The following is a 27686-nucleotide window of genomic DNA, read 5'->3' as shown; positions in this document are numbered from 1 at the left end:
TTACAGCGATAAAACCAATCATTTTAATTGAAGCTATTAAAAAAACATGTGAGGCAATATAAATGATAAAATTATAATTAGGAAGGAATAGCTAGCACTTTCTGAAAAGCTTTAAAACAGCAATAGGACACTTTACAAAAGATTTGAGGGAGGGGAATAAAACTTTCAAACTACAGGTACTGTATAAAGGTAACATTAACAATTATTTTATAAAATACAGCAACAGAGACAAAATGAGTACTCAAGCTCCTTTGAAACTAAACCTTCTGGGGTTTTGGTTAAAATGTATGTTCAAAAACTATTTTAAACAAGGACTAAGTATTTTGTATTTTAAATTTACAGTTCCCTGGCATAAACATCACACTATACACATCTTCCAAACAAGCTGTCAGTACACTTTCGTTTAACCATGAGTGGTGTCATCTTCTACAAAGTCTTTGGCCATTTCTGCTGTGATCACATCAATATGACTAACCTGGTGGAACAAGAAGTACGCAGCGATTAGAAATATCTCCCACAGAACAGAACAGCATTATTCCCAAAGGCTCCCATCAAGACTCAACAGGTCTATAACAAACATCTGGTTTCCATTTAAAGCAAATGACAAGGGACAGATGTAAATCCTTTAATTCTTCTTCAGGAAGGAGAGAGAACTTCTACATCTGACTACGAAATAACCAGAGATCCACCACTAAAATAAGCCAGGGCTCTCTTTGCAACTCTTAGGAAATGGAAAGTCCCATCTCAAATTCACAGCTTAAAGTTTTCAGTAAATACCAGAAGTAAAAATTATTTACCTTGTTTCTGAACTTTACACCATAGAACTTGTCAGCTGACTCAAGCAGTTCAGGCCTAAAAGTTGTTGTAATAAACTGAGCATGTTCAGCTAGTTCCATAATCATATCTTAAAAGAAAAGAACATAAGAATTCCTTATTAATGTCAGCCTTTCAATAGAATAGGACAAATCTTAATGCAAGACAGACAAAGTATTTTGCTATTCCTTGTTAAAAAAGTTTTGCTTACTAATAAAAAACAAATCAAGAATTGATCCATGCCTAGTTTTCATTAGGTTTTAGGTCTTGGTTCCAATATTAACTCTGACAAATCCAACCTCTTGACAAATCAGTGCACTATGCTTTTATGATGGAAAATAGACTAAGCACTTTTCCAACTTAATGCAGTAGAAGTTGGTTCTTAACCAAACCACTACATTTCAAAACCAGCAATATTTCCCCTACACTTAAACTTATTAAGGAGACCTTTAAACACTGTATATTAAGATAGAGCTTCTACCCAAAACTGAGTTCACAGAAACCTTCAAAAGGTACAGAGTTAACTTCTAACACACACATGGGATATTTATTTAAAACAGGTGCCTCTACGATGAAAGCCTTACTGAATCATCAGCAGGCATTAGAAGACAGACCATCACCTTCACCCACACTATTGTATGTTTAAAAATTAATTGAACTAGGCAGTTACCTGAAACAGCCTTTCTGTGCTGAGCATCCAGGGCTTGGTCGATTTCATCAAACAGGTAAAACGGAGCTGGATCACACTTCTGGATAGCAAATATCAGGGCTAAGGCCACTAAGGATTTCTGCCCACCAGAAAGCTGCTGCATTTCTCTCATTTCACCCTGTTTTCCTGTGAACGATACCTAAGAAAATGCTAACAGTAAGATGATTCTAAAATATTAAACCACAACATCATTTGCTATTGTACCGAATAAAAAGGATCCATTAAATGTTGACTTTTTACCATTTGAACTGTATTTATTTTAATCTAAAAGACTATTGAGAGTACTGAAACACAAATATTTCTCTTTACCCTTATGCCAACTCCAGTGAACTGGTCTACAGACGGAACACTGCTCTGTGATCCAGATCCCCTTTCGCTCTCAGTGCTGCCTTCACCTTCATCCTGGGACTGATTGCCTTCCACATCTCCTTTCTTCATCACTAATGTGGCTTTCCCACCAGGAACTAATTTCTGGAACACTTCACTGAAGTTTTTTGACACCTTAGAAAAAAAGACAGCCAAGAACAATTCAGGTTATTTCTACATAATGAAATAAAGTAGAAACAACTACTGTTTTCACATAATTGGGCTATGTATTTTCTTCAAGTCAGAGATCTGCATTCATGCTCAAGTACAAGTAGAAGCTGGAAACATACCTGACACATAAAAACTGCTCTAAAACCATTTGAACGAACTTTTTTTACAGTACAAGATAAGTCCATTCTCTGAATTAAGTGAAAGCCATTGCTATTGTTAGCAAAGGGTCTTACTGTGGTGTATTAAGTATTTTCCTAAAGAAATTCAACAGAAAGGAAGTATTCTAAAAGTTCACACAAAAGCCAGAATGGTAACACAACCAAGGCTAGTACTTATTTAAAAGGCTAACCTATTGCTTTTTCATTATTCAAAGAAAAAACACTCAGTTACAAGATATGGCCTTCTGTTATTATGTAATAGCTCTACTTCTCTTTTTTTCCCCCCCCCATGTAGCTGCTATATAACGGGACAATTTTATTTCAGCTCCACAGTCTCTTCATAACTGTTGCCAATGTTACCTGTTTGAAAGTCAGCTGAATAGCTTCATATTTCCTGAGCTCAAGTACATTCATTAGCTCCATGATGGACTTGTAGCCCCTGTCCAGCTCTTCTTGTCTTTTTATCAGTTTTTCCTTCTGTTCTGAGAAGTTCACAAACTGATCTAAAGCTTTTTTATTAACATGACTGTATTTCTTCAGTTCTGTATTACACTGCTCCAGTTTGCGGAATAGCTGCATAGGGAAAAATATTAACATAAGGTGAGTTTCAATTTAGCCACATTTGACACTCAAGATGAGTGTGATCCTGTAATACTACTTCAGATCACCAGCTTTGTTATAGCCTGATACAAAGCACACTTTTATTACCTGCTTTAAACTTAAAGTCTGATATTTTTCAAAGGCCTCTTGTGGAAGTGAACCCAACTCTCTGATTTTCTTCATGCATTCTTCTTTCTTCTTGAGGAGCATGCCTTGCCTGTTAGTCATTTTTTCAAGTTCTTTTGTGTCATGGTTAATGGCATCCATATGTTCTTTTTCCATGTTCTTCCAGCGTTCCATGCTTTTTTGAAGCTCTTTAATTCCTGCTTCTGTTTTGTCAATAGAATTATCCAGATCTGAGATATTGAGAAGAAAGAGAGCACAAACCCCAAAGTGGTAAGTCTGTATGTCTGCATAAAATCAACAGTTATCCAGTCAACTATCTTAAAACATTATTTCTCTCTGGAGATATATATATACACATACATACATATATATGTATATATTTTTGTAAATACACAGAGTGATTAGAAAGTTAACATTAAGATAAAAAGCTGGAATACCCCTTTTTCACCTTCTCCATAAGTATATGGCTAAAGATCAAAGAAACAAGCTAAGGTCATGTTAAAGTCTAGAGAGATAAAATAGAAAAAAAATATATAGGTGATCCATACAGATGCTGTTTCCTCTTTGACAGCAACTTAGTATTAGATAGTTTAGGCAAAATTCAAGAACAATTATACAAGACCATGCCCGTATGAAAGTTGTTTCCAGAAGTACTATGTCCTGAAGCCAGAATTCTGTTATCACATATACATACTTACTGGGATAATCATGCACGTGCAATCATGGACAACTTTCATTTGTTTGACTTGTACAAAGTTCCAAGAATCTGTTACATAGCATATAACTACTGTATATTACTCGCATTAGATGACTGCTTTTCATATTATGCTCCATTTTTAAACCAAAACACAGTAGGCGTGAACTTTCAAAACAACAGGCAGTTTTGTTGGAAAAAGCGGTATTACCAACCATCTGATCGTGCCAGTGTATCTTTCACCCGTTTGTTGATAGCCTCAAGTTCTGATGTTGTGGCAGTAAGAACTGTGCCACCTTCTGTTTCTCGTAGCTCATTCAGTTCCTATGGGACAAAATGAATGCCAAACTTCAGCATGGGAGGGAACGGAAGAATAAACCAGGCTACCAAGTTATCTTCCACTACTCTTGATGTGCACACATGACTGTTAAAATGTGTTTCTAAAGTTTTATAGTTAAGTCTTTACAGAAATCAGTCATTATTATAGCTCTAATTGAATATGGAACTCTACAAATACAATAGACTTCTGTATAGACGGTATGTTTTTGGTCATAATCTCACATTCTTAAAATACTGTGCTGAAATCCAAGAGAAACACATAACTCAGCTTCGATAAAGAGAAGCAAAAGCATCAGATTATTTAAGTATTTTAAGTTGCAACATACACAGTAGCAAATGCATATTTATCAAAACAGTAATATGCCAAAGCCCTAGAAATAAGTCAAGAACAGACTGCAAAAAATGCCTTTAAGATAAAACCCTTACTTGTTCCACTTGGTCTAAACGTTTTCTCAAATTCTCATTGAGATATGTTTCTACTCTTGTGATGATGCCTTCCAGTTTAATTCTCTCATTCAAAAGCTGTCTATTTTCCTGAAAAAATAAAAAAAGCATATTAATTGCCTCAAGTGACTCCCAAACAACTAACTTCTTCCTTGTTAAAAAAACTAAAGCAAGGAAAACATCTCTCTTCACAGAATTCAGTGTATGGAAATATCATACAACTCTTAGGACTGTTATTCTAATTTTAACAGATAAAAATAGTAAATATTTCTGCAGCTGCCTAGTGTCAGAAAAATCAACCATATAAGTTTGTAGTTTTGTTAAGCTCTACTAGCATTTGAATCCAATTCTTAAAATCAAGAGCTTTTAAGAGAATACTTTACACAATTATACTTTGCAGCTGAGAGAATTCCATACACTCCTGCCTACTACCAGTCAAACACTTGTTTAATTACAAAACACATTTATCATTAGTGACTTTTCATATGAGGGGACAAGATTTTAAGACACTGAAAGAAAGCTACCACGCTTAGTACATGACATTGAGTTCCTCTTACTTGCTGTAGTTGTCGAATTTCATCATTAAGAGCATCCACGCGTTTCTGATCTTCAAGACTGAGCTGAGACAACAAGTCTGTCCCCAGTTCTGCTTTTAATGATTCTCTAGTTGATTCCATAGCATGTAAACTTGCCTCCAAACTCTGCAAGCTGCGTTGCTACGGAACAGATTAAACAGAATCATTCCTCAGAGCTGTCTCCAGATTTATACGAATTTTACTTTTCTACTTACATAAATGCATTCAGCGTAGCATCTTTACTAAAAAAAGCCCAACCCACAAAGATACCACTTGGGCAACTATCTGGATCTTCATCAAATATTTAATTATTAATGTTATCTTTAGAAACATCTATCAGCTTGCATGTTACCTCCTAAATGGAAAAAACAAATTTTGAACAAAAGCCAAGGGGAAAAACAAAATGCTTGTTTTTTAAGTGGGAGACTTCCCTCTTTTAGTTGTCCCTCCTATATACTTGCTTGACAGTACACATTGATAGTAATCTTTTCATATTATGATGTTAACAAGAGAAGAATGCAAGTTTATCATGAATGTTAATGAAACAATAATATAAAACCAACAACAGCTTTCATCATCCTCTAATCATACCTTAGGCATAAAAGTCTTTTCAGATTGCTGCCTCTTCTCCTTCAGCATTTTCATCTCTGACAAAATACTGTCTCGAGAGGCTTTGAACTTTCTCTGTTGTGTCTCAATTTGCTGCATTTGGTTCATTAGCTGGTCAATCTCATTATTAATTCATACTCTGGGCTAAGGAAAATTCTCTACATGCTGTAAGACATTTATATCTACTGGAAATTCCAATTTTTATTCCCTCCCTATAAGGCCCCATACCAGAATTTCATAGACAAAACAATCAGTTGTACAGGAGTAAATGAAAAAGCGTCAAGAGAAATAACCTGAGCACCCTTACCAACACCAAGAACAAAGCAGGGAGGTTTCATTTTACTATTTTTACAGCATGGCAGTCAGAAGGATGTAAAGATACATTTGGACTTGTAAGGAAAACTAAGATCTTACAAAATATAGAAGAGCATATGCCTAAATTAAAAAAAAAGCAGCAGTTAACCCTTACACAAGTCTAAGGCAAGAGAATGATTTTTTCACTCTAATTTTGGTATAGTGGCTTGAGCCATGACGTGGAGCTTACACAGGATTCTTAGTTTTAACTTATGTTGAACTGCCAGCATCATACAGTACTCGTATTACAATGCATCTTCTAACATTAAATCAACTTAACCGCCCTAAGAATTAAATAATTTCCCAGCACAGAGGTCATGATAAAATATATTCACTAAGTACTAAAATGCTTTGGGAAAACAGAATCAGTGACGGAATAGGAAGTTATCAGGAAGAGACAGAAATTTTGCTTTCAGCGTGACTAAGGTCTGTTTGCGTTACATTCTGCAGCTCACTGTCAGACTGCAGCAACAGCAAAACTCTAGCGCAACAAGGTGAAAACTTGATTGTAGTAAGAACAGTTAAGATTTCACCCATTACTCCATTAGAGACACCCGCTGGTACAGTTACTATTTGTTAGTCAAAATTTCCCTGGACCAGAAAGTACGTGCAACAACATAGGAACTATTTCTTAACTATTCGTATTGAACTAAAAATTAAATAAAAAATGAATGCAATTCTGGCACATAAACAAGTTTTAGAATTTATTGTACTAGTTATGCAGCAATTTTCATATGGAGAATTTTTGTTCGTTTCTGTTTTACCACCAACTCCTTTGTTACTATAATTGCTACAGTATTATGCAGAACAGGGTTGCACAAGCAACAGTCAAAACAAATGCCACAGCTGATATGTAATATTAAGAAAAATGTTAGTCTATTGTTTTTGTCCATTACTGCAAAATGAAAGCTGTCATCATAACCCTTCAAGAACAACAAAAGGATATTTTCAATGTTTCTGCGTAAGTTTTCATTGAGTTTTGCTTCAAGTTCACCAAGTTCTTCTTCTGCCTTTCTAACATCTTTTTGCAATTCAAGACGAGACTTTCTTGTGTCATAATAACCACCCGTCAAAGCACCACGATGGCTCACTTGATCACCTAGTAACATAAAAAAAGACCAGATAAACCACACAGCATACACACTCCATAATGTTTAGAGTAGTTTCTACACTACAGTTCACAGAATAACCATAACATTTCAACCAACCTACAAAAATGCTTTATCAGTGTCAGGAATCACATCTATGTTTGTAATTACAAAACACTGTGTGAAGTAGTTATTAGCGAAATGTTTATTTTGGTATTCCATTTTAAGGTACATTTCATTGCTCAAGACTGCTACCATCTTCTTTCAGCATTAGCTAGTTCAACTTGTTTTTATTAACTTCTGAAACTATACAGTTTGCAGGAAAAAATCTGTTTATATGAAGAAGGAAAACACAAAAATGCTTAGCACTAACCAGTTAAAGAAAAACAAAGCATTTTTCATCTACTGTGAAGGAGAAAAGCAAGAGAAGCTGAGCAATTCTACAGAAGCAACATACTCCACAAGCCACAGATACTTCTAATAATTTCCTCCTCAGGAAATTTCCTTTAGGAAAATTTTCAGATTGTCTTCTCTAAGAGACAAACAGCAAACACAGTGAACCTGCAGGGAGACTGCTCTCCAAGAACAATCAATCATCAAGAGATACAGATAAATTCAGAGAACATAATGTGCAAGTATGAGGCTGGTATGCACAGGTATTCAGCTTGCACTCCTCAGTAATTAAGACTGCACATTTGCACCCTAAATACTGTTTTAAGCTGGTAGAATACACCATGAATACCCCAGGCTTCAGCTAAATTGGATAAAACATGAATAAAAACCTAATCTGCTTTCCAGTTCTCAGGACGGAGACACACAGCTTCTAACTTTTTAGATCATAAAGAAATTCAGTGACTTAGAAATTCTGTATTTTAGCACCGCACTTGTAACAGTTTGCACTTGGTTACCTCAGTCAAGTATATTATTTTAAATAATCTTCTTTTGATAACACTAAAAGACCATGCTTGATGAGCCTCTCTCACTCCAGCAATCCCATTTTCCCCACTAAATAATTTATGAAATTGCAAAATTTACCTTCCAGGGTAATACAATCCATAGTGAAAGCTCTGGCCAGCTGGGTGGATACCTCCATGCTACGACAAATTAGTGTCTTTCCAAAAACATGTTTGAAGGCTTTGTCAAATCTTGGATTGTATCTCAGTTTGCTGATCATAGGAATAGCATCCTGACAAGACAGTGATTTTAGTGAGAACAATACATTGACACAAATATGGCAAGTGCCTTGCAACTAGTTCATGCACAGAATGGAAGAGAGCCTCGCCCCCCAAAAATCCATCAAGAGTAGAAATACAATATACCTTCAAGCTTAAACAAGAACTTCTATTTTCCAAGTTTCAGTTAAAGAGATTCGCATCTCATTCACTGAAGACTAACGTTTGGCTTCACAAACAATAAGCTTTTAGGATGAAGACTTCCAGAACTGTGTATATCGTAATTCCTACACAGGATGTCAAACTCTGAACCCAAGTTATTGGGTATTCTGAATGACTGCTTTGGAAATAAACAGCTGCTTGTCAATTAGATAAAAGGAAACACTAAACAAACATTCTCCAGATAAACACAAAAAACTGTATAGAAATCAGGTGGAAGCTTCTGCAATTTAAGCTTTAAAGATCAAGGCTGAACCAAACTCATTTAGGTCAACTAGGAGTTTGCAAAGAATCTCATCCGAGTATTAAATTGCTACTGAAGCAAGTTTAAAAACTGTAATAAATTGGCCGCAAAAATATTTTCTTCTCTGTACTTTTTTTCTTAATGTGAAGAACAGTATACAAAAATTAAGTTTCACTAATAAGGCTCTCCCAAAATAAGTATACCAGAAAAATGTGGTTATTTCCTGTTTATATTACTATTTTTATCTAAAAATCAACTTTTAAAGAATTTATTCTACCATGATTATTGTAGACAGCCATTATATTCATAAAATTAATTCACTACCTCAATTTCAAATAAGAGCAGATACCTTCTTGAAATATATTTCAGAGATACTTTTTAAATTGTTGTACCCGAAAGGTTTATTTCAAAAATACCACTGACTTCAAATAACTTTTGAGAAAGTATCATATCACAGTCATGGACCCTATCTTCTTCATCTGTCCCTGGCAGCCTTTCAGCTTAAAGAAGTTACAATTTGGTAATTCATATAATTATTGATGGTCAGGTTACAAGAAAGTTCTGTTTGCTTTTAGTACCATCTATGTACCACTTGGAAGATGCAAAGTTTAACTTTGAAGGAGCAAAACCTAGCAGGAAAGTAAATATTTTCCATATAAGAGCTTTTAACATTGGGAAGAGATATATTAGAAATAGTATTTAATTACACACATTCGACACCAAAGAAAGTGGGAGGCAATAAGCAGTGCAGAGAACATGAAGCTTTGTATTTAGGGAGGGAGTACAGAATGGTTCAAAGTGATCTCTAACTCACATTAGTCTCAGGATAAGCAGTATCTCTGACATCCAGCTTGTTGAGAGGCAGAAAGGTGACTTCTCCCGGAAGGTTCATTTTGTTAAATTCCATTAAGATCTTTGTACTGACCTCATCAGAATCCACAATGTGATAAAACAACCTAATTAACAAGCCCAAGAAACAAGCAAGACTTTACTGTGCTAAAACATCAATATTTTGATATAGGGAACATTAAGCATGCAGGTACTATTAGAGTGAACATCGGTACAAAGCTGTGTCGCATTTTCTCTTCAGTTGTAAGCACTGCTGAACCTTTGAAAAACCAAGTGGAAACACGTTTTACAAATTAATATCCACCCATTTCTTAATTGCTATAAAATGTTTCACTCATCAACTGCACATATATGGAAAAACATTTTATTCGCTTTCATTCAAATGAAATGAGCCAAAAATTTTACATTGTACCATCTGGTCACAGAATAAGCTCCCTAAATGTAGTCTTTGTTCAGCACTTGCATAGCTTGCTTTGGTCCAGTGTAAAACCTCTGTTCTCCATACACACTATTCAGCCTCCTGTGTTTACAGAGTTTGTTTCTAAATACGGCATCACACATGGCAAAAATAAAAGCCTCTGCGTACAAGCAACAGAAATGGAGACCACAGAAATCTCCCTTCCGATGACTGATAGTAAGTCTCAGAGTCAACTCAAATATGTGATCTGTCCTCCACAATTTCAACCGCAGTTTACTACTGCATTTTCCAAACCACAATAGGATTTTGAAAGAACTGTGAAGTGCTTAAAAAAGCTTTGTTCACACAGAAACAGATGTTTCAGAAGAGAGACAGCACTTCATATTGTAGTTCCATCAGCACTTCTGTACGAGTTTGCACAGATCACGTCACCTCGGTCCTCATTCTGCCCTTACGGCAACATCCAATCCCCCCCCAACCCCACATCAGACCAGTCCCTCAATTTCCTGCATTAGAGGCACACAAAAATCTGCACTAGCACAGTACAAGGGACAGGAAGGAGAGGGCTGGAGAGCTCTGCAAGTACCACTGTCACCAAAATGCAAAACCACAATCTGAGTGTTTACAGTACAGCCAGTGATTACAAAACAGGGACGGATGAGCCAAATACCAAAGGAGTCTGAGAAAAACTTCAACTTTTAATACAAAGGCAACAATACCAATACCAACCACGATTCAGTCATGAGTTTAGAACAGAAATACTGAAAGGAATGAAAACCTGGGAATGGCAAAGAGACCAGTTTTCCTTCCCAGATAATGATTGTCTGTGCTGCTATCATCTCCATGACTGCACCATGCCCTGCTTAAGGCTACTTAAATTAATTTGAAATGTCAGATGGTGCAGGAAGTAGTGGACCACCTAACAGGCATTTCTTCTAGGACATGTATTACACACTGAGAGACTCATTAACTACTCACCATTTCTCAGACAGCTTTTAAATGGCAGTTCTTGACAGTCTGGAGCCTACTGTCACACATGACATCTTCTAGTGGGGCAAGTAAAGACTCCTATTGATTCATATCACAGTTGCCTACTGTAGGATTCTTTACCCTTGAACATGCTGCCTGCTTTATTCAATAGGAATCAGCTTTATCAAACCTCCTGGCAAATACCAGGAGGCTTTTTTTTTTTTTTTGAGACAAGATTAAGGATTGGTTTTTAAACAGGTAGAGTTCCTGGCTCCTTCTTAAAATTGTGAAAATTTGATGATATACAGAATGAACTTAGTTTGACAAAAGAGCTCAAAATTAAGAGAATAAAACTCTCAACAGGAACCCGCACTAGCAATTAAATTGTAATGTACGGGCTACTGCAAATGCTTTAACAAGTAACATTGAAAGTATCTAATTACCTGTTCCCTGCAGTAACTTCAACACAAGTGTAGAAAGCTGGTTCACACTCAAAGTTATTCATCACAATGCCATGATAGCCATTTAGAACATGCTGGTTTATGCCTTTTCGACGGAAGTGCTCCAGAACTTTGTTTATGCTGTCTATACCATTTAAAATGGCCTGTTAAAAAAATAACTCATGTTATTCCATTGCAGCTACAAGATCAAAAGGAAAAAAAATCCATTTCATCTTCAACTTTACAAAAAAGTTGGCCTTCATTCTTTCTAAGTTCCTGCTGAGTAAACTATGACTTTCTCCAAGGAATATAACTTTAACTACTTAAGAGTCTGCACTTTAAGGTCTGTTAATTTTTTTTTAAGCAAGAAGAAAGTCAAAAGAAGTTGTAGAAGTATTTTATTTCTACCTGCTCTCCTCACACTTCAGTTACCTTAACCCTACTAACAAAATTCACTTCAAAATACCCCTAGAGCTATAAATATTTGAAAAATACAGCTCAGAAGTAATTTGCCAATTTGTACTATGACAATAAGACCCAATTCATACTATGACGCTAAGACTATAACCAAATGAATTAACTGTCATATCTTTCAGATAAAACTGATTTTACCCTTTAAAAATAGGAAGAAAAGCTTCTACAAGGAATTCTGAAAGATACAAGGTTTCTTACCTTTCCTGTTGCTGCTCTAAGAAGCTGCTGTTTCTTTTCTAGGTCTTCTCGCTTTGCAGCAAGAGCCTGTTGTTCTGCATTCTCTTCTCTCCATAGGTAACTGCAAAACAAGAATAAATAAAATATGTTAAATGTGAATTAAGTCTGAAGATAGCTTTTTCTTCAAAGACTGATAATCTAATGGGAAGCTAAGTGCAGAAGTTCATACATGGCTATATTTAAAAACATACCTACATGCCATGTTAACAACTACACAGTTGGGGTCCTTCATATTTAAGTGAGATTCAGACATATTTCAATGAATTACTAACTTTCTTTCGCTCTGTAGTTCATCCTTTTTATTTTTCACTTCATAGTATTTCCTGTCCAGTTCTTCAACACGAGCCTTCACTTCATTAAGATCCTGGTCCAGTTTCTAATACAAAGAAAACAGCACTATGAAACTACAGCTATGTTCAAAATCTTTTTATTCAGTATTATAATTACTATTTAAAATTCAGAAGCAATGCCCACAGTTTTCCACCAATTTGCAACATAAACTGCAAAAGCACTAAGGATGAGTAGTTCTTTATAAGTCAGCAGTAGCAAAGCAGAGTGGTAAGACTGCAAGGCAGGCACAGAGCTGAATAAAAACAAAAAAAAACAAAAAACCCCTGTGCTTCTAGGTGTTACAATGAAATAGCTCACCATAAGTCAGAGTAAGAAAATCAAAAGAACTATCATATGCATAACTACCAAGTGCAATTATGCTGTGAAATAACATCTTATAAGAACATACATACTAGTCTTAAGTACCACACCATATTGCTGTCACTTTTGCTGTCATTTTAGCTTGCTCTTCAGTAGTATATACATTTTACCACAACTGCTGTCTTAATTGTGCTTTTAAGCACCAGCCAACGCACAGTCATCTTCCCCTCACTCTTAGCACCCTTCATTTCTTTAAGCAGCTTTGGGCTAGCACACAGATTATATTTTCATAGTTATCTGTGTACGAGAGAACTAGATGTGCTCTCAAAACAGTTAAGTTTTTTCAACAGTAACTTTGCAAGCTCTGCATCAACTTTTCCTGGGCAATCTCCCCTTCAAACAACAATAAAAAGCTATACAGCTCTTTCAGTCTTATCATAAACCAACATTCATCAAGGGAAAAAGCAAGCCAAGATAAAGGAATCAAGGCCTCTCCAAATTTAACATCATCTTCCATTCTATAGAAAAATTGAGACAGAGCAATACAATACCAATACAAGCAAACAACCAGGGATAAATGCCAGTTCTTTCATTCGTCAACTCGGAGAATCATTATTTCAGCCAAATAGTGTATTTTAACAGAACACTTTCTTCTTCTTACAGCTACATTACTAGATTTTGTCAGGCAGATTCTTGATTTCAGATGTATTACACAGCAGGGGCTAAGAACATCAGCACGTGCAGGGTAGCATCGTTGGCACTCGATGCTCTCTTGACATGAGAGCAAAGGATTTTCACTTATGTAGCTCCCAACAGGAATGATGTTTTCAGATTGTATTGCTACATTTGCAGTGTAAGAGCTGTTCCTAAGAGCACAGGAATTAAGCTCTAGAAATGACGCAGATATTACCACTGAAGATGACTCAGATGCATCTGCTAATGCTGATTGGGACCCTATTCCTAGCCAGAGGTAATTGCGGTACAAAGGTGCGGTGCTCCTAGCAGAATTTAAAAGACATTGTTCTTATCTCCTTTATTCCCCAAAGGAAAAACATCCAGTGTTCACTGCTATAAAACATAACAAATGTTATCTGTATGGAATGGTTACGACGGGAGCAAGGCAGCTCTGTCTCTCTTCTTGACAATTCAGGCCAGACGCTTTGGGGAAAGAAGAACCATAACGAAAACAAAGAAAAATCTGAGGCAGTTCTAAAGCAGTTTTAATGTACCTATGTTTTCAATAATACACTTTTAAAAGACCCCCAACAAGAGAGTCTCTTGTCTTCATTTTAAATAGGTGCTAAGGTCTTACTCAAAAACCTATTTTGGACAAACTGCCTTTAGTCCTTCCCTCAAAAAATAATCTGAAAACTTACACTGTATTGTTCCAAATTCTTCTCCTTATTGGCCTCTGTATCCTCTAAATCCTTGTGTATAGCTGCAATCTGTCGCTTCTTGTCATTGATGGCTTGATCTAGAGACTTCAGTTCTTTCTTTATCCACTTATCCCTTTCTTCTTTGGAAGTAAACTGGCTTCCTCGACCCTGTTTTGCATAAAGGTCTGTTCTTTCCTGTGTAGCCTGGGCAAGTCTAGTTTGAGCAGGGGAAGACATAGGACACATCATAAAGAAGTTCTGAATTTACCTAGAGCAAGCATTAAAAATCACCAAAAGAATTGTCAGAAAGTGTCAAGCTAGGCTCTAAAATTTAAGCATCAACCAGTAACAAAAAAGAAAAGGATCATCTGTTATAAACTACACAATCACAAGAAAAGACTAATCCCTAGGTTTTTTGGTTAAGCTTAAGAAGAATTTTCTCTCCCTCCCCTCAGATCAGGTAGGCTCATTTTCCAAGTCTTCAATATCTCTTCTTGCTGTTTGCTAGCCTTAGTGGCATATCAGTCTTTCAGCTTTTGTAACAATATTCTTGAGAAACAGTTTTCTCACTTACCACCTTTTCCGCAACAAGCAAAAATACTACCCGGTCACATTTAAACAGTAACCTGAATATTGATTCCCCCCCCCCCAACTCCTTAACACTAAAAGAGGCATCTCAGTAGGCCACCTGTGCGTCTATATAGCCACCCAATTCTCAGGCAGCAAGTATAATTCTGACTGTACATCACTGTTCTGATAGTATCTCTACCTCCTAAAATTATTTGACTCCTCATTGTAAAAATAACACAGACCTGGCAATTCCTCTCTCTTCTTTTTCTTTTACACTGTTGAATTTGGGCTCTGTTTCTGCTAATTCTTTCTGCTTCTCCTCAATTTTCTCAAGAAGCTTTTGCCTCTCCTTTAACAGTCTTTTCTGAAAACGAAGCAGAATAATATTTAAAGTTAGCCAATATCAGAAACTATAATATTATTAGACAAATACAATTAAAATACTCTTTAGAAATGTGTAAGAATGCAAAACACTATTGCTTATCTCATACTCTCCTGCTTGAACATATAACAGCAGTGGATTCAGTCACAATAAGGGCAGCAAAGAAGGATGACAAAAACATTCTTGAAAAGGTGTAGCCAAACAATGTAAGTAAGGAAGGTCAGCACAGGTCGAACAACCAAGTCCAAATTAAGAACCTTAAAGAAAAACCTCCTTCCCAACATTTCCTTTATCATATAACAAAGTAAAGAAGAGATCAGGATGACTGTAGGTGCTTGATTTTGCAACATGCGATGAGATAAAGAATCATTCTTGTTAAAGGATTCTTCTTGTCTAAAAAGAAAACTTATAATACAAGCACACTACCTTGAATCTATCACACTTTATACTTCACCTTTGTTACTTACTCTTTGTTCACTGTTGCCAGCTAATTCATCCTGTAGGTCCTTAGCCTTAAGCTCTAACTTAGTCCTCTGTTTAATCTGCTCCTGTCTTTCAGCACTAAGTTGTTCTTTCTCTTCTTTCATTGCAGAAATCTTAGTCTTCAGTTCTCGAACCTGCCGTTCTATTTCCTACACAAATGTTAAGCACGTAGTATCTTAAACACTGTATGTATACCATAGTCAAGTCCAATGCATCAATGTTCAGTATCTATGAAAATAACTTGCAACAGAGCATTACTATGCAATCAAGAAACTAAGAAGTCTGAAAAATTCTTCCCATTTTCCAAACAGAATGAAGGCACAGATTAGAATTTAACATGTTTTCAAAGTTAACTGCTTAAGCTCAAAATGTAGGAACTCTTCTCATTTCAAGTTAATTAACTCCAGGATCTGTGTCTGAATTCAGACTTAGATCAAGTGTTCACACACACACACAAAAAAAAAAATGAAGCAATCCAAAGAACAGGACTACTACAGTCAATTAAATTATGTGTATTCCATTAAAAAAAAAAAGAAGAAAGAAAAGAACCTCTTGAAAGAGTCCTTGTTAAATATTTTTACCTCCATTTTATCTCTGGCATCTTGCTGTGCATCTCTCAGCTGTCTGGATTTCTCTCCACTTGTCTCTCGTTTGGCAGAAAGCTGTAGGGAAATATAGTATAATTAGCAAGAGTTTACTTTAGTAAACTTTACTTTCAAAAGGACAAAAGTAATGTGTTATGTTAGCTAAGGACGTTGACAAGATTCTACCAAGGAAGGTAAGGAGATGTCTGCATAAAGCAGATTGAGAGTTCATGTTATATTTTGTAGGGAGACAAGATACTTCACCTCATCAAGCTTAGCCCGAGTTTCATTAAGCTCCTGATTATAAATTGTGTATTCTAAGGCTCTCCTCATTTTATCCCATTTCTGGTACTGAGCTAGCTCTTCTTTCTCCTCTTCTAGAGTATGCAGTCGCTCTTCAATGTATTTCAACAACTCATTGATCTTCTCCCGCTTGCCCTCTTTAGAAAAGATGAGATAGAACTGCTGTTAAACATTATAATATATTCCTATAGCTCTAAAGCTTCTTAATCTAAGCCGTTAACTATTGATCAACAATTATTAACATACAAAGAAGAATGGATGTCCAGAATTTCCCAAAAAAGCCATCCTAGTATGAATAGCAGAACTGCTAGTACTAGTTACACAAGACACAAATATGCATTTTCTTGGTTCACAAACATAATTACAGACACTACATAAACTTTAGTGTTTAAGTAACAGTAAACAGCTTGGATTTTTTTGGATCAGTGCCAGCTGATGATAATCTCACCCACATGTTTAGAAGAGCATACCAGCTACCATTTTAACCTAGCTAAAAAGGTTGCTCTATTACTAAAAGGACATATCAAGTCATTTATTAAACCTTTTCAGATATTTAAATTCAAGGAGGAAATATAACATACTCTGCTTTATTTAACATATCACAAATAAAAACCAAGCAATTAATTTTACTGAAAAAGGCATAAACCTTTAAAGAACTACTGTGGCATAAAACGTTCACTCTTTAAACTATTTTTACCTGTTTCCTTCATTAGTGAAATACTCTCTTCTTTACGTTCATCATACACTCTGGTACCAGCTACTTCTCTTAATAACTTCAGTCTCTGAGAGTCAGGAGCTGTGGCCATCTGGTTGATCTGAAAATTCAAGATCTACAATTTCAGTATCCTGCTCTGGATATATAGATTATCACAACAGATCAGAGACTGTACTTTTTCCTCTGTGCTTGCTTGCCTGAGGTTTTGGTAGGAAGATTCAGATTTCTAGTTTATACCATACTGTTCTCCTTATGAGACAATAACTTTAGGACAGCTAGTATTCTGCTTCCAATTCACTTTTGTTGGTTTTCAAATGCTACCAGTTACTGCTGAAACTCAAGACGCCAGTATTTTGTAGACTGAAGAAACTCCATCAGCTCAAACTTACGTGCAGAGAAACTCATGCCTGGGCTTTTAAGTTCTGCTGCTAAAATCACCTAGCTGAAAAATCTCTATTAACACCATACCATTATGTACCCATTAATATAACGCTAAAGAAGTCATACAATTACAGCTGAGGTCAAATTCACTCTCCTTCAACAGAATTTCAGTGGCTGCATCCTTCTAGAAGTAGAGAACTGTTTGCAACTGATACAAACTTTCAGCTCTAAAGGAACATTTATTTATGTTGATAAACATTTGAAAGACCGTATTTCTGGGTCAGCATTGCTGCTACCAAGTCCTCCTCAGGCATCCTGCATTCCTCTTTTTGAATATGCCTTTCTAGAACCTTTGGGAGCCAACAGTTATCAGTGTTTTCATCCTGTCCCACCCCTGTGAGTCATTAGAAGTCATCACTGTTCTTTGTTTCCAGATCTGGGTGTCTTTTGAAAGGGCTGGGGTCTTGAAGACCTGCTAATCTGGGTGCCATTGATACAGGCCATGCTGAGAGCCCTTTCCCTATTGTGTGTTCCTTTTCGTGCCTCCAGATCCAGATGCTCTCATTCTTTCTCCGCACTATTCTTAGCCTTTGTTATAATTCTCTACAATTACTCTCATGTCTCATCTTAAAGACTCGTAAATCTAGGAATTTGCACTGAAAGAAGCAAAACAAGTAAGGCTTTTTATATTTAAATAAATACAAAAGCATGTAATTGCAAAGATTATCCTGGAAAAACCTTTTACAAATATCAACATTTAACCCATTATTAACCCATTATTCACTACATATACTACTGTAACAGTAACATTTACAAAAGGAGCATCTACAAAAACTAGTTTGAAACTAAAAGTTTAAAGTAGATTTTAGGTTTTTTTACTTTTGCAATAGAACTAAAACCTGTCTTTCAAGAAACAGAATACTTTTGATAGTGATTTCTTTTGCTTTGTGAAAAAGAATCTTACCTTTCCTTGTTTGACAATATAGTAGGGATTACTGCGAGAAAATCCAGCACTTTCAAGAAGATTCATTACATCATTTTTCCTGAAAGTAGTATTTTGAATGCATTAAGAAAACAAACTTACAGCAAGTGACAGCTGCAAAAATACAGTAAAGTGTCACAATTATATATCAAATACTATGATCACCGTATGCAATGCATACAACATTCAAAGAAGTTTCTTATTTCGTTAATAGCGAATTCTAAAATGAAATAAGACAAAGAATGAAAACAATATAACTTTGGAAAGAAATTAAGAAGCACTTCGCAACACAAAATGCAAATACAGGTAAAGATATCACAAAGAAGGATATGAAACAACTTAAATTTTGATAACTCGTGTATTTAAAAAAAGCCCTGAAAAAATATTATATAAGCAACTAAACAGCATGTTAATGAATGGATTAATCCATAAATTCAAAGTCTGCTGTCTATTATGCAAAGACTGATGTCTTTGCTGTCAAACTACTGGTACTGTGCATTATACACCTAAATTATTGCTAGCAATGAAACTCATGAGAATTAATTTGTTTCAGGCTAGAGAAAAGTATTTTGTATGACTAGAGTATTTTACAGTAATATCACTCAGCTCATTTGGGTAAGGAAAAGAAGTACCTACGTCACCATTTTCTTGTCTAGGAAATATTGGTCTTTTTTGGCTCCAATGACTCTGCGAAGTGAAACTTCCTCTTTATCAATCTTAAGAAAAGAAAACAAACAAACCCCAATAAATTGAGCTGCTTGCAATAGCTATGTATAACTAATCCAGAATGCTTACAGCACTTTCTACCAGATCTGGCTCAAAAGCAAAGCTACTGTACTGAAGACGTTTTTACTACTAAGCTTTAGAGCCCAGAATTACTATCTGTTTCTGAAGTAGTGTATTCAACTTACTGGTAACCTGTTGTCCGAATTGTCAAAAATAATTTCCACGAAAGCCGAAATAACACGAGGACCTGTACCTTCCTAAGAAAGGAGAACATTTTGGTTAGAGATTTCCCTCTTCAGAAGGATTTTGGAATTATTTATCTCCCCTTTTCCCTGACAATCATACTTTCCATTTCCTTCCAAAGATTTGAGATTCAAGATCTATGTAATATTCAGTAAATATTTTTATTTCTGAAAATCTTGGACAGACATCCACAGGCATGCATTAACTACCCATAATAGCATAATGTATTACTTTGTAACAACTTTTGTCAAAGGAAAATGGGAGAAAAAAAAATGTTTAAGGATGTTTCCAAAATAACTGGCTTAGAATATCCACATTCCAATAATCTGACAATGCTGTAGTAACAATCAAAAGCTCTAACTTATTCTTTTGTCTTGTTGTTATACACCTTCACTTACATGCAACAAAGCCAGTCGCTGCTCTGGGCGAAGATGACTGAACTCATCGCTGAGGACAAACTGAATTGCTGTAATAAAACGGCAACAAAAACAAGATTTGTTCTTTCCTTTATGGAGGCTATTCAGCTGTTTCTGTAGCTCAAAACAGGCTTTTCTTTAAAGAGTTCTCATTGTTGCTGTCCTACTCGTTCACTTCTAAGCATTAGTAATTCCGCATATGCAAGGGTTCATGAGCTAGCAAAATTTCTTCTATAAAATCCAGCTCAGCACACAGCTAGATCAAAAATGACACTAAAATACTTTACTAACAGCTGGAAATTCATGCATACTACCATCACAAAGGGGCTACTAACATCTTTGACTAGCCTCTTTGCTCCTCTGCTGAAGCTCTCACCCCCCAAAACCCACCATAATCATACTGTTAAAAGGTTGTATCTAAACAAGCTATGCCATGCTTGGAGGGAACTGGCTTAGAATTTAGCCAGCAAGAAGAATGTTTAAAGTAACTGCAAATGCTGTGATCTGCTTGCAAGTTTGGTGACTTCTAGAATCAGCTTCCTTTTGTAAATACTCTTTGCCATTTGAAAAAAGAAAAAAAATCTTAGAAGGTTCTTAATAAGAGAAGCTGAATATTGAGGAAAAAAACAGGTGAATATTCAACGGGTGCATTTAGCCCTTTTTCCTTCATCACTGACAACTAATGACCTACCTGACATTCCCAGTTAAGGAAGAAATGTTGATAAACAAACTTGTGGCAGGAAAAAACAAACAACTATATTACCAGCATCCCAATGCTAGTAAGTAAAGCCCATACTCACCATAGAAAAAGTTACTCTTTCCAGACCCATTTCTGCCCACTGAAAATTAAAAGCAATACAAAGCATAAAACCACAAGTTGAAATAAATTAACACTGCAATATACATTACAGTATATAAATATATGCAAGAGCAGAACCCAAATGTAACACAGCTAGACAAAATAAAACCTCAAGGAAAGAAGACAAGCTTAGCAGATGGATCACTTAGTCACTGCCTGTGAACAAGACAGAATAATCCCTTCCCCAGTCAAACACATTACAGCAATTTACAAACTACAGCAATATTCCACAGTCAGAATAATGGTTAAAGCAATCTAACTTACTTCCATCATTCTATTTTGAATACTCATTTCTTAGTAGGATGAAACACTAGACCATAAAAACAATTCCTATGGTCCCAGTATCAATCTTTTATATTTAACCAAAGGAAATTACATGCCTGTACATTCAGACTGATTGTGCACTGTATAAACTCTGTAATAATTCAGCAATTTTTTGTTTAAAAAAACCTGAAAGTATCGTTTTACATTTCAAAAATTGCACTGCACTAACATACCTTAACTGCAGTGTTCATTCTAATGTGTTTTAGCAAAGCACTGTCTTGTCTTCAAGATCAGCACCTTTTGTTTTAACTTTAAAACTGCTTGCCTTCTAAGACCAACAAGCATCCTAGGTTTTTCATTCCTTCCTGCTACCTGCTCTTTGCATTAAGAATTACTGTCCCTACTGCCTCCCAGCACAGACTCTTCATCCCCAACACTCTCTGTATATGAATGCAACAGAACCTGCTTTGCCAATAACCCAATTTCTCTTCCACAACTGACATTCATGCATGTTGTCAAGTTATTTACCCTGCTCCACATCCCATTGTTTCCTAAAATATCATAGGAGTAATGAAGGCATCATTATTAAAATCATGCTGTAAATTTCTTATGAAATTGCCTTAAGGCAAACAATGGTAAAACAAGATTCCACTCCCTCTCATCCTTTATAAACATTTATTTCTGGAGGAAGTTTTAGCTTCCATTAAAGTAACATAACATATTGGGACATGCTGTTCAAGTAGTATGCACAATATTTCCATTCTCAGAGTAAACCACAACTATCAATCTTTTTTGACTAAAATTGATTGTTTTATTTGGGTCAGCAGTCTCAAATTGCTGCGCAGTCACTAAATTCAGTGAAAATGATAAGGTGAGAGTACACATCCATGAGCGAAAAGAGGAAGAGGCATGAGAATGGTAGGGAACAACATTCTGTTAACTAGGTAGATATAAAATTACACTTTAAAACTTGTATTATACTTAAGACCCCGCACTCTAGAAATTAATTCCTCCAAATTGGGAAGAAGAAGGATCATTACTGGTTTTCTCTGCACCAGCTTAGGTAACCAATGTGCTTACTTATCAAAAATGATCACACACACACAAAAAACGAACAAAACAAAAAAAAACAACCCTACCCCAAACAAAAGCTCTCTGCCCTTGTTCCTGCAAGGATAGCCTTTAAGGTGACTTGGCTAATGCAGAGGTCTACACATATGAAGAAGTTCACAACACTCAATTACTAAGACACAGGCACACTGTTGTCATAATAAAATTGAATGCTAGCATTACTTTGCTGTAAATGGAATGTACCTTGCAACAAGTTACAGACAACTTTAAAGAAGTTTCAGGTGTAGAGAATATAAATACAGTATTGAAAGGTAGGAAGAATATTAAAAAAAACATAAAGGATTCTAGGTTAAATGTAACAGTGTAAAGCTGGTGTTAGAAGTATCAGAACTTACCAATGACATTGTGCTTTGGGCTGAACGGATCCACAATGGTTTGGTCTCTGTAGCTTCGAAACCCTTGAATAATTACCTAATGGAGAAGTGAGATATTTAAACAAAGTTATCTCTATTCTTATACAGTTTTTAAAAATAAAATTTCACAAAATATTTAGATCAATTATAATACACCTGATTTTTTTTTCCATTTCAAACTTTCATTTCAAGAGCAGCAACTTGCATCGTAAGACTCTGTCCCTCACCTAATTATCACTTCAGCAGAACAGATTTTTCTCCCCACATCATACGAGATATTTATCTAGACCAAAGCATAATCAGTGGGAGAATTCTGCAGTAAAGTAGTCTTTCTGCAACGGTATAAAACTACATGAAAAGATGCATTTGTATCAATATCACATACAAGAAAGAAGCCCCAGAACAACAAGCACATGTCCTACTGGGGTCAGAATATACTTAGTTTCATAACACAATCCACACAGACAGCATAAGAATTCAATTTACAAGTTCTAAGTAGAGCAGTCACAGGCTGTAAAAGTTACACCAGACTGTTTACCTACTTCACATTCAAGAAAGTCTCAGTTAATTATTTTGTTTCTACTACACAACTACAAGAAAAAAGTCTAAACATTAATATGCTTACCAGTGTCAATATGAAGTTATGAGACACTACATACTACATAAGTCTTCATCTTCCCTCCCTATCTACCATGCATAGGTTAGACTTTTTCACTGAAATGTTTACTACTGCTTTTTATTTGCACCATACTGACAACCTAAAGGGGAGGAGGGGGAAGTGATCGTCATTGCAGTTAATTCACTGCCTAAACGGACATATGCAAACCTACACATTTAATTTAGAGAGCCAGGCAGCAAACTAATCTAGAAGCATGTCAAGTTTCAACTCTTTAGTTAAATTTAGTAGTCATCTGAGGTTTGTCAGGCCAAGTAATATGCAACATATGGAGTGATTGTATCCCAACACTTTGGTTCTGCATAGCAGCAAAACTGATCCAACTTCCAGCATGCATATTTCAGCATTAAGCAACCCCTTCCAGCTATCAAAGCTGTTCTGGAAGAATATACAACAGCTTTGCTCTGCTCTACTCTACTCAACAAGACATCTATCAGAAAGACACCAGCCACCCGAAGTTTTTGATGTTTGCTTACAAAAGGACTAGAATTGATCTTTAATCTTTGTGTTGTTCCCCCTAGCTTTTCTCCACCAGAAGGAAAATGCTGTTAAAATAATGCCACCAATATTTAATCACAATAGTTGTTCTTCATTCTTCACAATAAGATTTGTTCAGAAATATATCCTAACATGTTTTGCTGCCTTCCTAGCATTATTATTGCTTAAGCTAGGAATGAAAAAAATGATTTAGAATATATTTTGTTTGCAAGACCAAGTCACTATTCTACCACCATTTTCTGTATTTCTAAACCTGCCACTTCTTCTCATTTCTTCAAGTGTATAAATAGTCCATGTTCTAGAACGTGAGCACACTACTAGCTACCAGAGAAATGCAAAAAAAAAAAAAAAACCCCAAAACCTAAAAGGACTAGAAAAAGTACTAAAAACATTAAAGCAAGCTTTTTCTCTACTACAAAAAAAACCTACACTAACTCTACACCTGAATAATTCGAGAAACAAGTATTTTGAGGATCACATTTATATTCTGCAATGTTCTGGTAGTACATGCTAGACAAACAGTGGGAGATAACTCCATGCATAAAATTTACCAGACAAGAGACAGGGAGAACAAGATGCCCATTCATTCACAGAAGTTTGATCTTAGTCGCTCCTCCCCACCACTCTATTTGATAGCTCATAATCAGGGAATATCACAGAAAATGCCACCTACTTGCTTTAGTAAATTAAAACTGTTTCACTGACAGTGTGAAAATGCCATGCCAGACAGCAAATCCAACACTGAGTTTATTAAATTTTAAACACAATACAGCTTAAAGGCATTGACTAATCTTTATGGAAAGAACCATTCTCCCTCCTTCCAGATGCTGCACTTTCCTGGTTAAACCCTCTTTGCAAAATTATTCCATTACTAAAATATGAAGCTAAGGATAGGGACAGGCAGAAAAGCATTGATCCTTGACCATCACAAATCAGATCTAAGCAACAGCAACATGTTCTTTATTCTGGAAAAAGAAATAGTCCCTGCCACATCCTGCAGTACTTTGTCTTTTTTTTTTTTTTTTTTAAACTGCAGGTGTTTGTGATCCCTTTTCTGCAGGCAAAATACAATTCTCAGTCATCACCATCAGTTACAATCACTGAAGTACCTGCACTGTATTCAGATCTAAACCCAAAGCAACTGTGTTTGGAAATAATTTAGAATTTCAGAATTTAATGGGCCAAGCAATAAGCAAGTTTAAGACAACGCACTAACTGAACAGGACCAGTCATTATGGCTGCGAACACAGACACTTCCCCCAGGAGCCAGCCTGCCTCCCGCTCCAAAGGAGCCTTTCACAATAACCGTCAGCTCTGCCTCAGCATCGGCGGCCTTCGGGGAGCAACAGATGCAGAATTCTTATTCTGGTCCTGCAACCAGTTCCAGGCCACAGCAACTACATTCACCCATGCTGGTTTATGAAAGAAAGAAACAAAAACACTGCCCAAACAATGCTGTTTTCCCATTCACCAGTTTTCAAAGGGAAATTAAAAGAGCAGCAAAAAATTTGGTTGCTAGTATTTTTCCAGTTTATCTCTCATACCCTAAAATTGCCTGGATTGGAGTAATCTACTTTATTCCCAAAGCAATCTGAAAGTCTCTACAAAAAGCTGAAAAAAACCCCCAAGCATTGTTTCATGGATATTACTATACAGGCACAAACTTTTGCCATCTACATACCCACGCAACACTTCAAAGCTATGATACAAGCAGACTTAGAACACCATTCTTTTCCCCAAAAAGAATTTTTCTAGATGGCTTCTCACATCATCCATCCTACATATTCTGAATCTTCACAACTTTTTCATTGCCTTGTAGAGCCTCAAATCAAGACTTAAATCATTTTAATCTTCAAAGTTCAGGAACGATTTTGGTTCCACCAGTTAACCTTTATTTTATTTCTTTCTGATGTTACCTTCATCCTCTTTATTCTGATTCACACGTTGTTATGCTCTCTTTTATGCGGACCCTTCCAGTTTCATTTGAACATGCATAAATAGTGGTAGAAAAGCAGCCATAAAAATTAAACCATGCTATACAACATGCAAGATTGCAGGGATATACCACAGCAGTAACACTGATAGCCTCAGTCTTGAAAACTGTTTGGAAAAAGGCCATACACAGGCTTTCTCTTTAACTGAACGGCAGCTGTAGTTTGCTTGTCAAGGGTGAGGCGCACAGCCCAAATGGTCCATGTCCGGGGGTCCAAGGCGCCACCCCAATACAAGCAATAACTCTCCCGGGAGAGTCAGAAGCGCTTCGAGTTGAAACCTTAAGTACAGGCATACCTCCTCGCACCAATGCACACACAGATTAAAAACAAACGAACAACAACAAAATCTTTAAACAGCTGAAAGGCGCCTCCCGGCAGCTGAGCGCAGTTCTTCGCTTACAAGCCCCGCGCGGGGACGAGTCTCCGGCCCACGGTCCGTGGAGGGCTGGGGACACCAGGCTGCCCGGTCCGGAGGGGCCCGACGGCGCCCCCCCCCCCAACCCCGCCTCGCCCCGGTAATGAATGAAAGCGCCCGCAGGCACCGGGGGAAGAGGCGCCCGGCGGCCCGGAGGGAGACGGGCGGCGCGGCGGCGCCGAGCGCCCCTCCCGGCGGCCCCCCTCTCCGCCGGGCCCGCCACCCCGCAGCGCGCTCCGGCTGCGGGCCGCGGCCTGGCCCTGCCGCAGGCGGGGGAGCCCGGGCGGCGGGGCGAGGCAGGCCGGGCCCCGCCAGGCCCAGGCCCGCGGCGCACACGGCGGGCGGCGCGGCCCCCGGCGCGTTACCTGCTTGATGTACATGTCTCCGGCAGATGGGGAGGCTCCCGCCCCGGCGCCTCCTGCCGCCGCTCAGCCTGCCCCCGCCGCCTCCTCCGGCACGAGGGCTCGGCTCGGCCCCGCGCCGCCGCCTCCCGCCCCTTCAGCCGCCCCCAGCTCAGCGGCGCGGCGCCCGCTCACCCCTCACACAACAAAATGGCGGCGGGGCCTCCCCCAACCCGTCCCGGCGCGAACCATTCGGCGCGGCCCGGAGGGGGGGGAGCGGAACGGGGAAGACGGCCCTGCTCCGCCAGAGGAGGGACATCGCCAGGGAAAGCGCGAGCATTTCCTTCGCGACAGTGCTCAAAGCACCGCCTGGGCCTCCCCAAGGCGGTGCGACCGAGAGAAGAAGGGCGACGGGGCGGCCCCGCCGCCGCAGGAATCCCCCCGGGGAGTGGGGAAAAATGGTTTCTCCCCCTGGGGGGCGGGTTGGGCGCCAAAGGCAAGTGCGAGCGGAGCGGGGGAAGCGGCGGCGAGGGGGCGGCCGTGGGGCGCTGTGGGGTCCCGCGCTTGGCCGCCTCGACCCACGGCGGGTGGCCGCCCTCGCCGCCCCGCGCCCTGGCACCGCCGCCGGCACTCCCTGCCCCAAGGCGGCCGCAAGCGGCTGCACGTCCAGGGTTGTAAGTTGTGGATTTCGGTCCCTTCCCCAATTTTTAGCTTATTTATAAAGCTTTGGTTAAGCCAAACGTTTACATCTTTTCCCCAGATGAGTTAAGTAACAGGAATAACGTCAATATTCTCTGAAAAACAGAGCAAGAAAGATGCGCTTGGGTCTGCATCTGCCTCTTCATCTCCCAGAGAGCCAACGTTGAGCTCCGCAAACAGCTGCCAAACACACAGAATAAACAAATTGAGGAAAGAGAAACATTTGGGCTTTTTAAATCTCTCTCAGTAACAGGAATTTCAGGTGTTACTTTGACGACAGCAGGGACACAACGTTTTAGAGAAAATGCCATTTTTGGTTTGCCAGCACTCCCATATGTGCAGTAGATGCCTGTACTCACCCCACTGACTAGCAAAAATCACATTTAAACAGGACTTTCTAGCACCTTCCTCTCCTAGAGTAATAGGCGGATGAATTGCTTTCCTTAACATGAAAATCTCCCCTGAACTGCCGTTTGGTGAAATGGTTTTAGCGAAGGCCCATCAGGAGGCTGTTGTGATGGATTTCACCTGCACCCTTGAAGAAATGGCCCATCCTTTCTTCAGAAAATACCGTGC

At 37.8% G+C, this 27686-nt stretch overlaps 1 protein-coding gene across 1 annotated transcript; it reads right to left on the bottom strand.

Moving 5' to 3' along the window:
- Positions 1 to 26520, bottom strand: SMC3 (structural maintenance of chromosomes 3). The gene is made up of 29 exons (XM_067300232.1): positions 26436 to 26520; positions 22470 to 22545; positions 20681 to 20719; positions 19863 to 19930; positions 19407 to 19478; positions 19132 to 19211; positions 18478 to 18556; positions 17115 to 17232; positions 16379 to 16554; positions 16112 to 16192; positions 15515 to 15679; positions 14908 to 15029; positions 14096 to 14309; positions 12341 to 12444; positions 12030 to 12129; positions 11361 to 11521; positions 9496 to 9637; positions 8082 to 8232; positions 6905 to 7057; positions 5587 to 5738; positions 4978 to 5136; positions 4403 to 4510; positions 3853 to 3961; positions 2926 to 3173; positions 2578 to 2790; positions 1832 to 2023; positions 1484 to 1661; positions 798 to 904; positions 1 to 475 (listed from the first exon to the last, which is right to left on the bottom strand). Exons 1-29 carry the CDS (start codon positions 26448 to 26450, stop codon positions 404 to 406), a joined length of 3654 nt encoding a protein of 1217 aa, XP_067156333.1. The 5' UTR covers positions 26451 to 26520; the 3' UTR covers positions 1 to 403.
- Positions 26521 to 27686: the final 1166 nt, after the last annotated feature.

The sequence above is a fragment of the Apteryx mantelli genome, chromosome 7, assembly GCF_036417845.1.
Source record: "Apteryx mantelli isolate bAptMan1 chromosome 7, bAptMan1.hap1, whole genome shotgun sequence".
Taxonomy (NCBI): Eukaryota; Metazoa; Chordata; class Aves; order Apterygiformes; family Apterygidae; genus Apteryx; species Apteryx mantelli.
The sequence above is the reverse complement of the archived record's forward strand: the minus strand, read 5'-3'. Positions and strand labels throughout refer to the sequence as shown.

Excerpts from the sequence above, each read along its gene's own strand:
- SMC3 (XM_067300232.1), bottom strand. Across the intron at positions 19,479-19,862 it reads AGCGACTGGCTTTGTTGCAT|GAAGGTACAGGTCCTCGTGT; the intron begins GTAAGTGAAGGT and ends CTCCTTTCTTAG. Across the intron at positions 16,555-17,114 it reads TTCACTAATGAAGGAAACAG|AGGGCAAGCGGGAGAAGATC; the intron begins GTAAAAATAGTT and ends TCTTTTCTAAAG.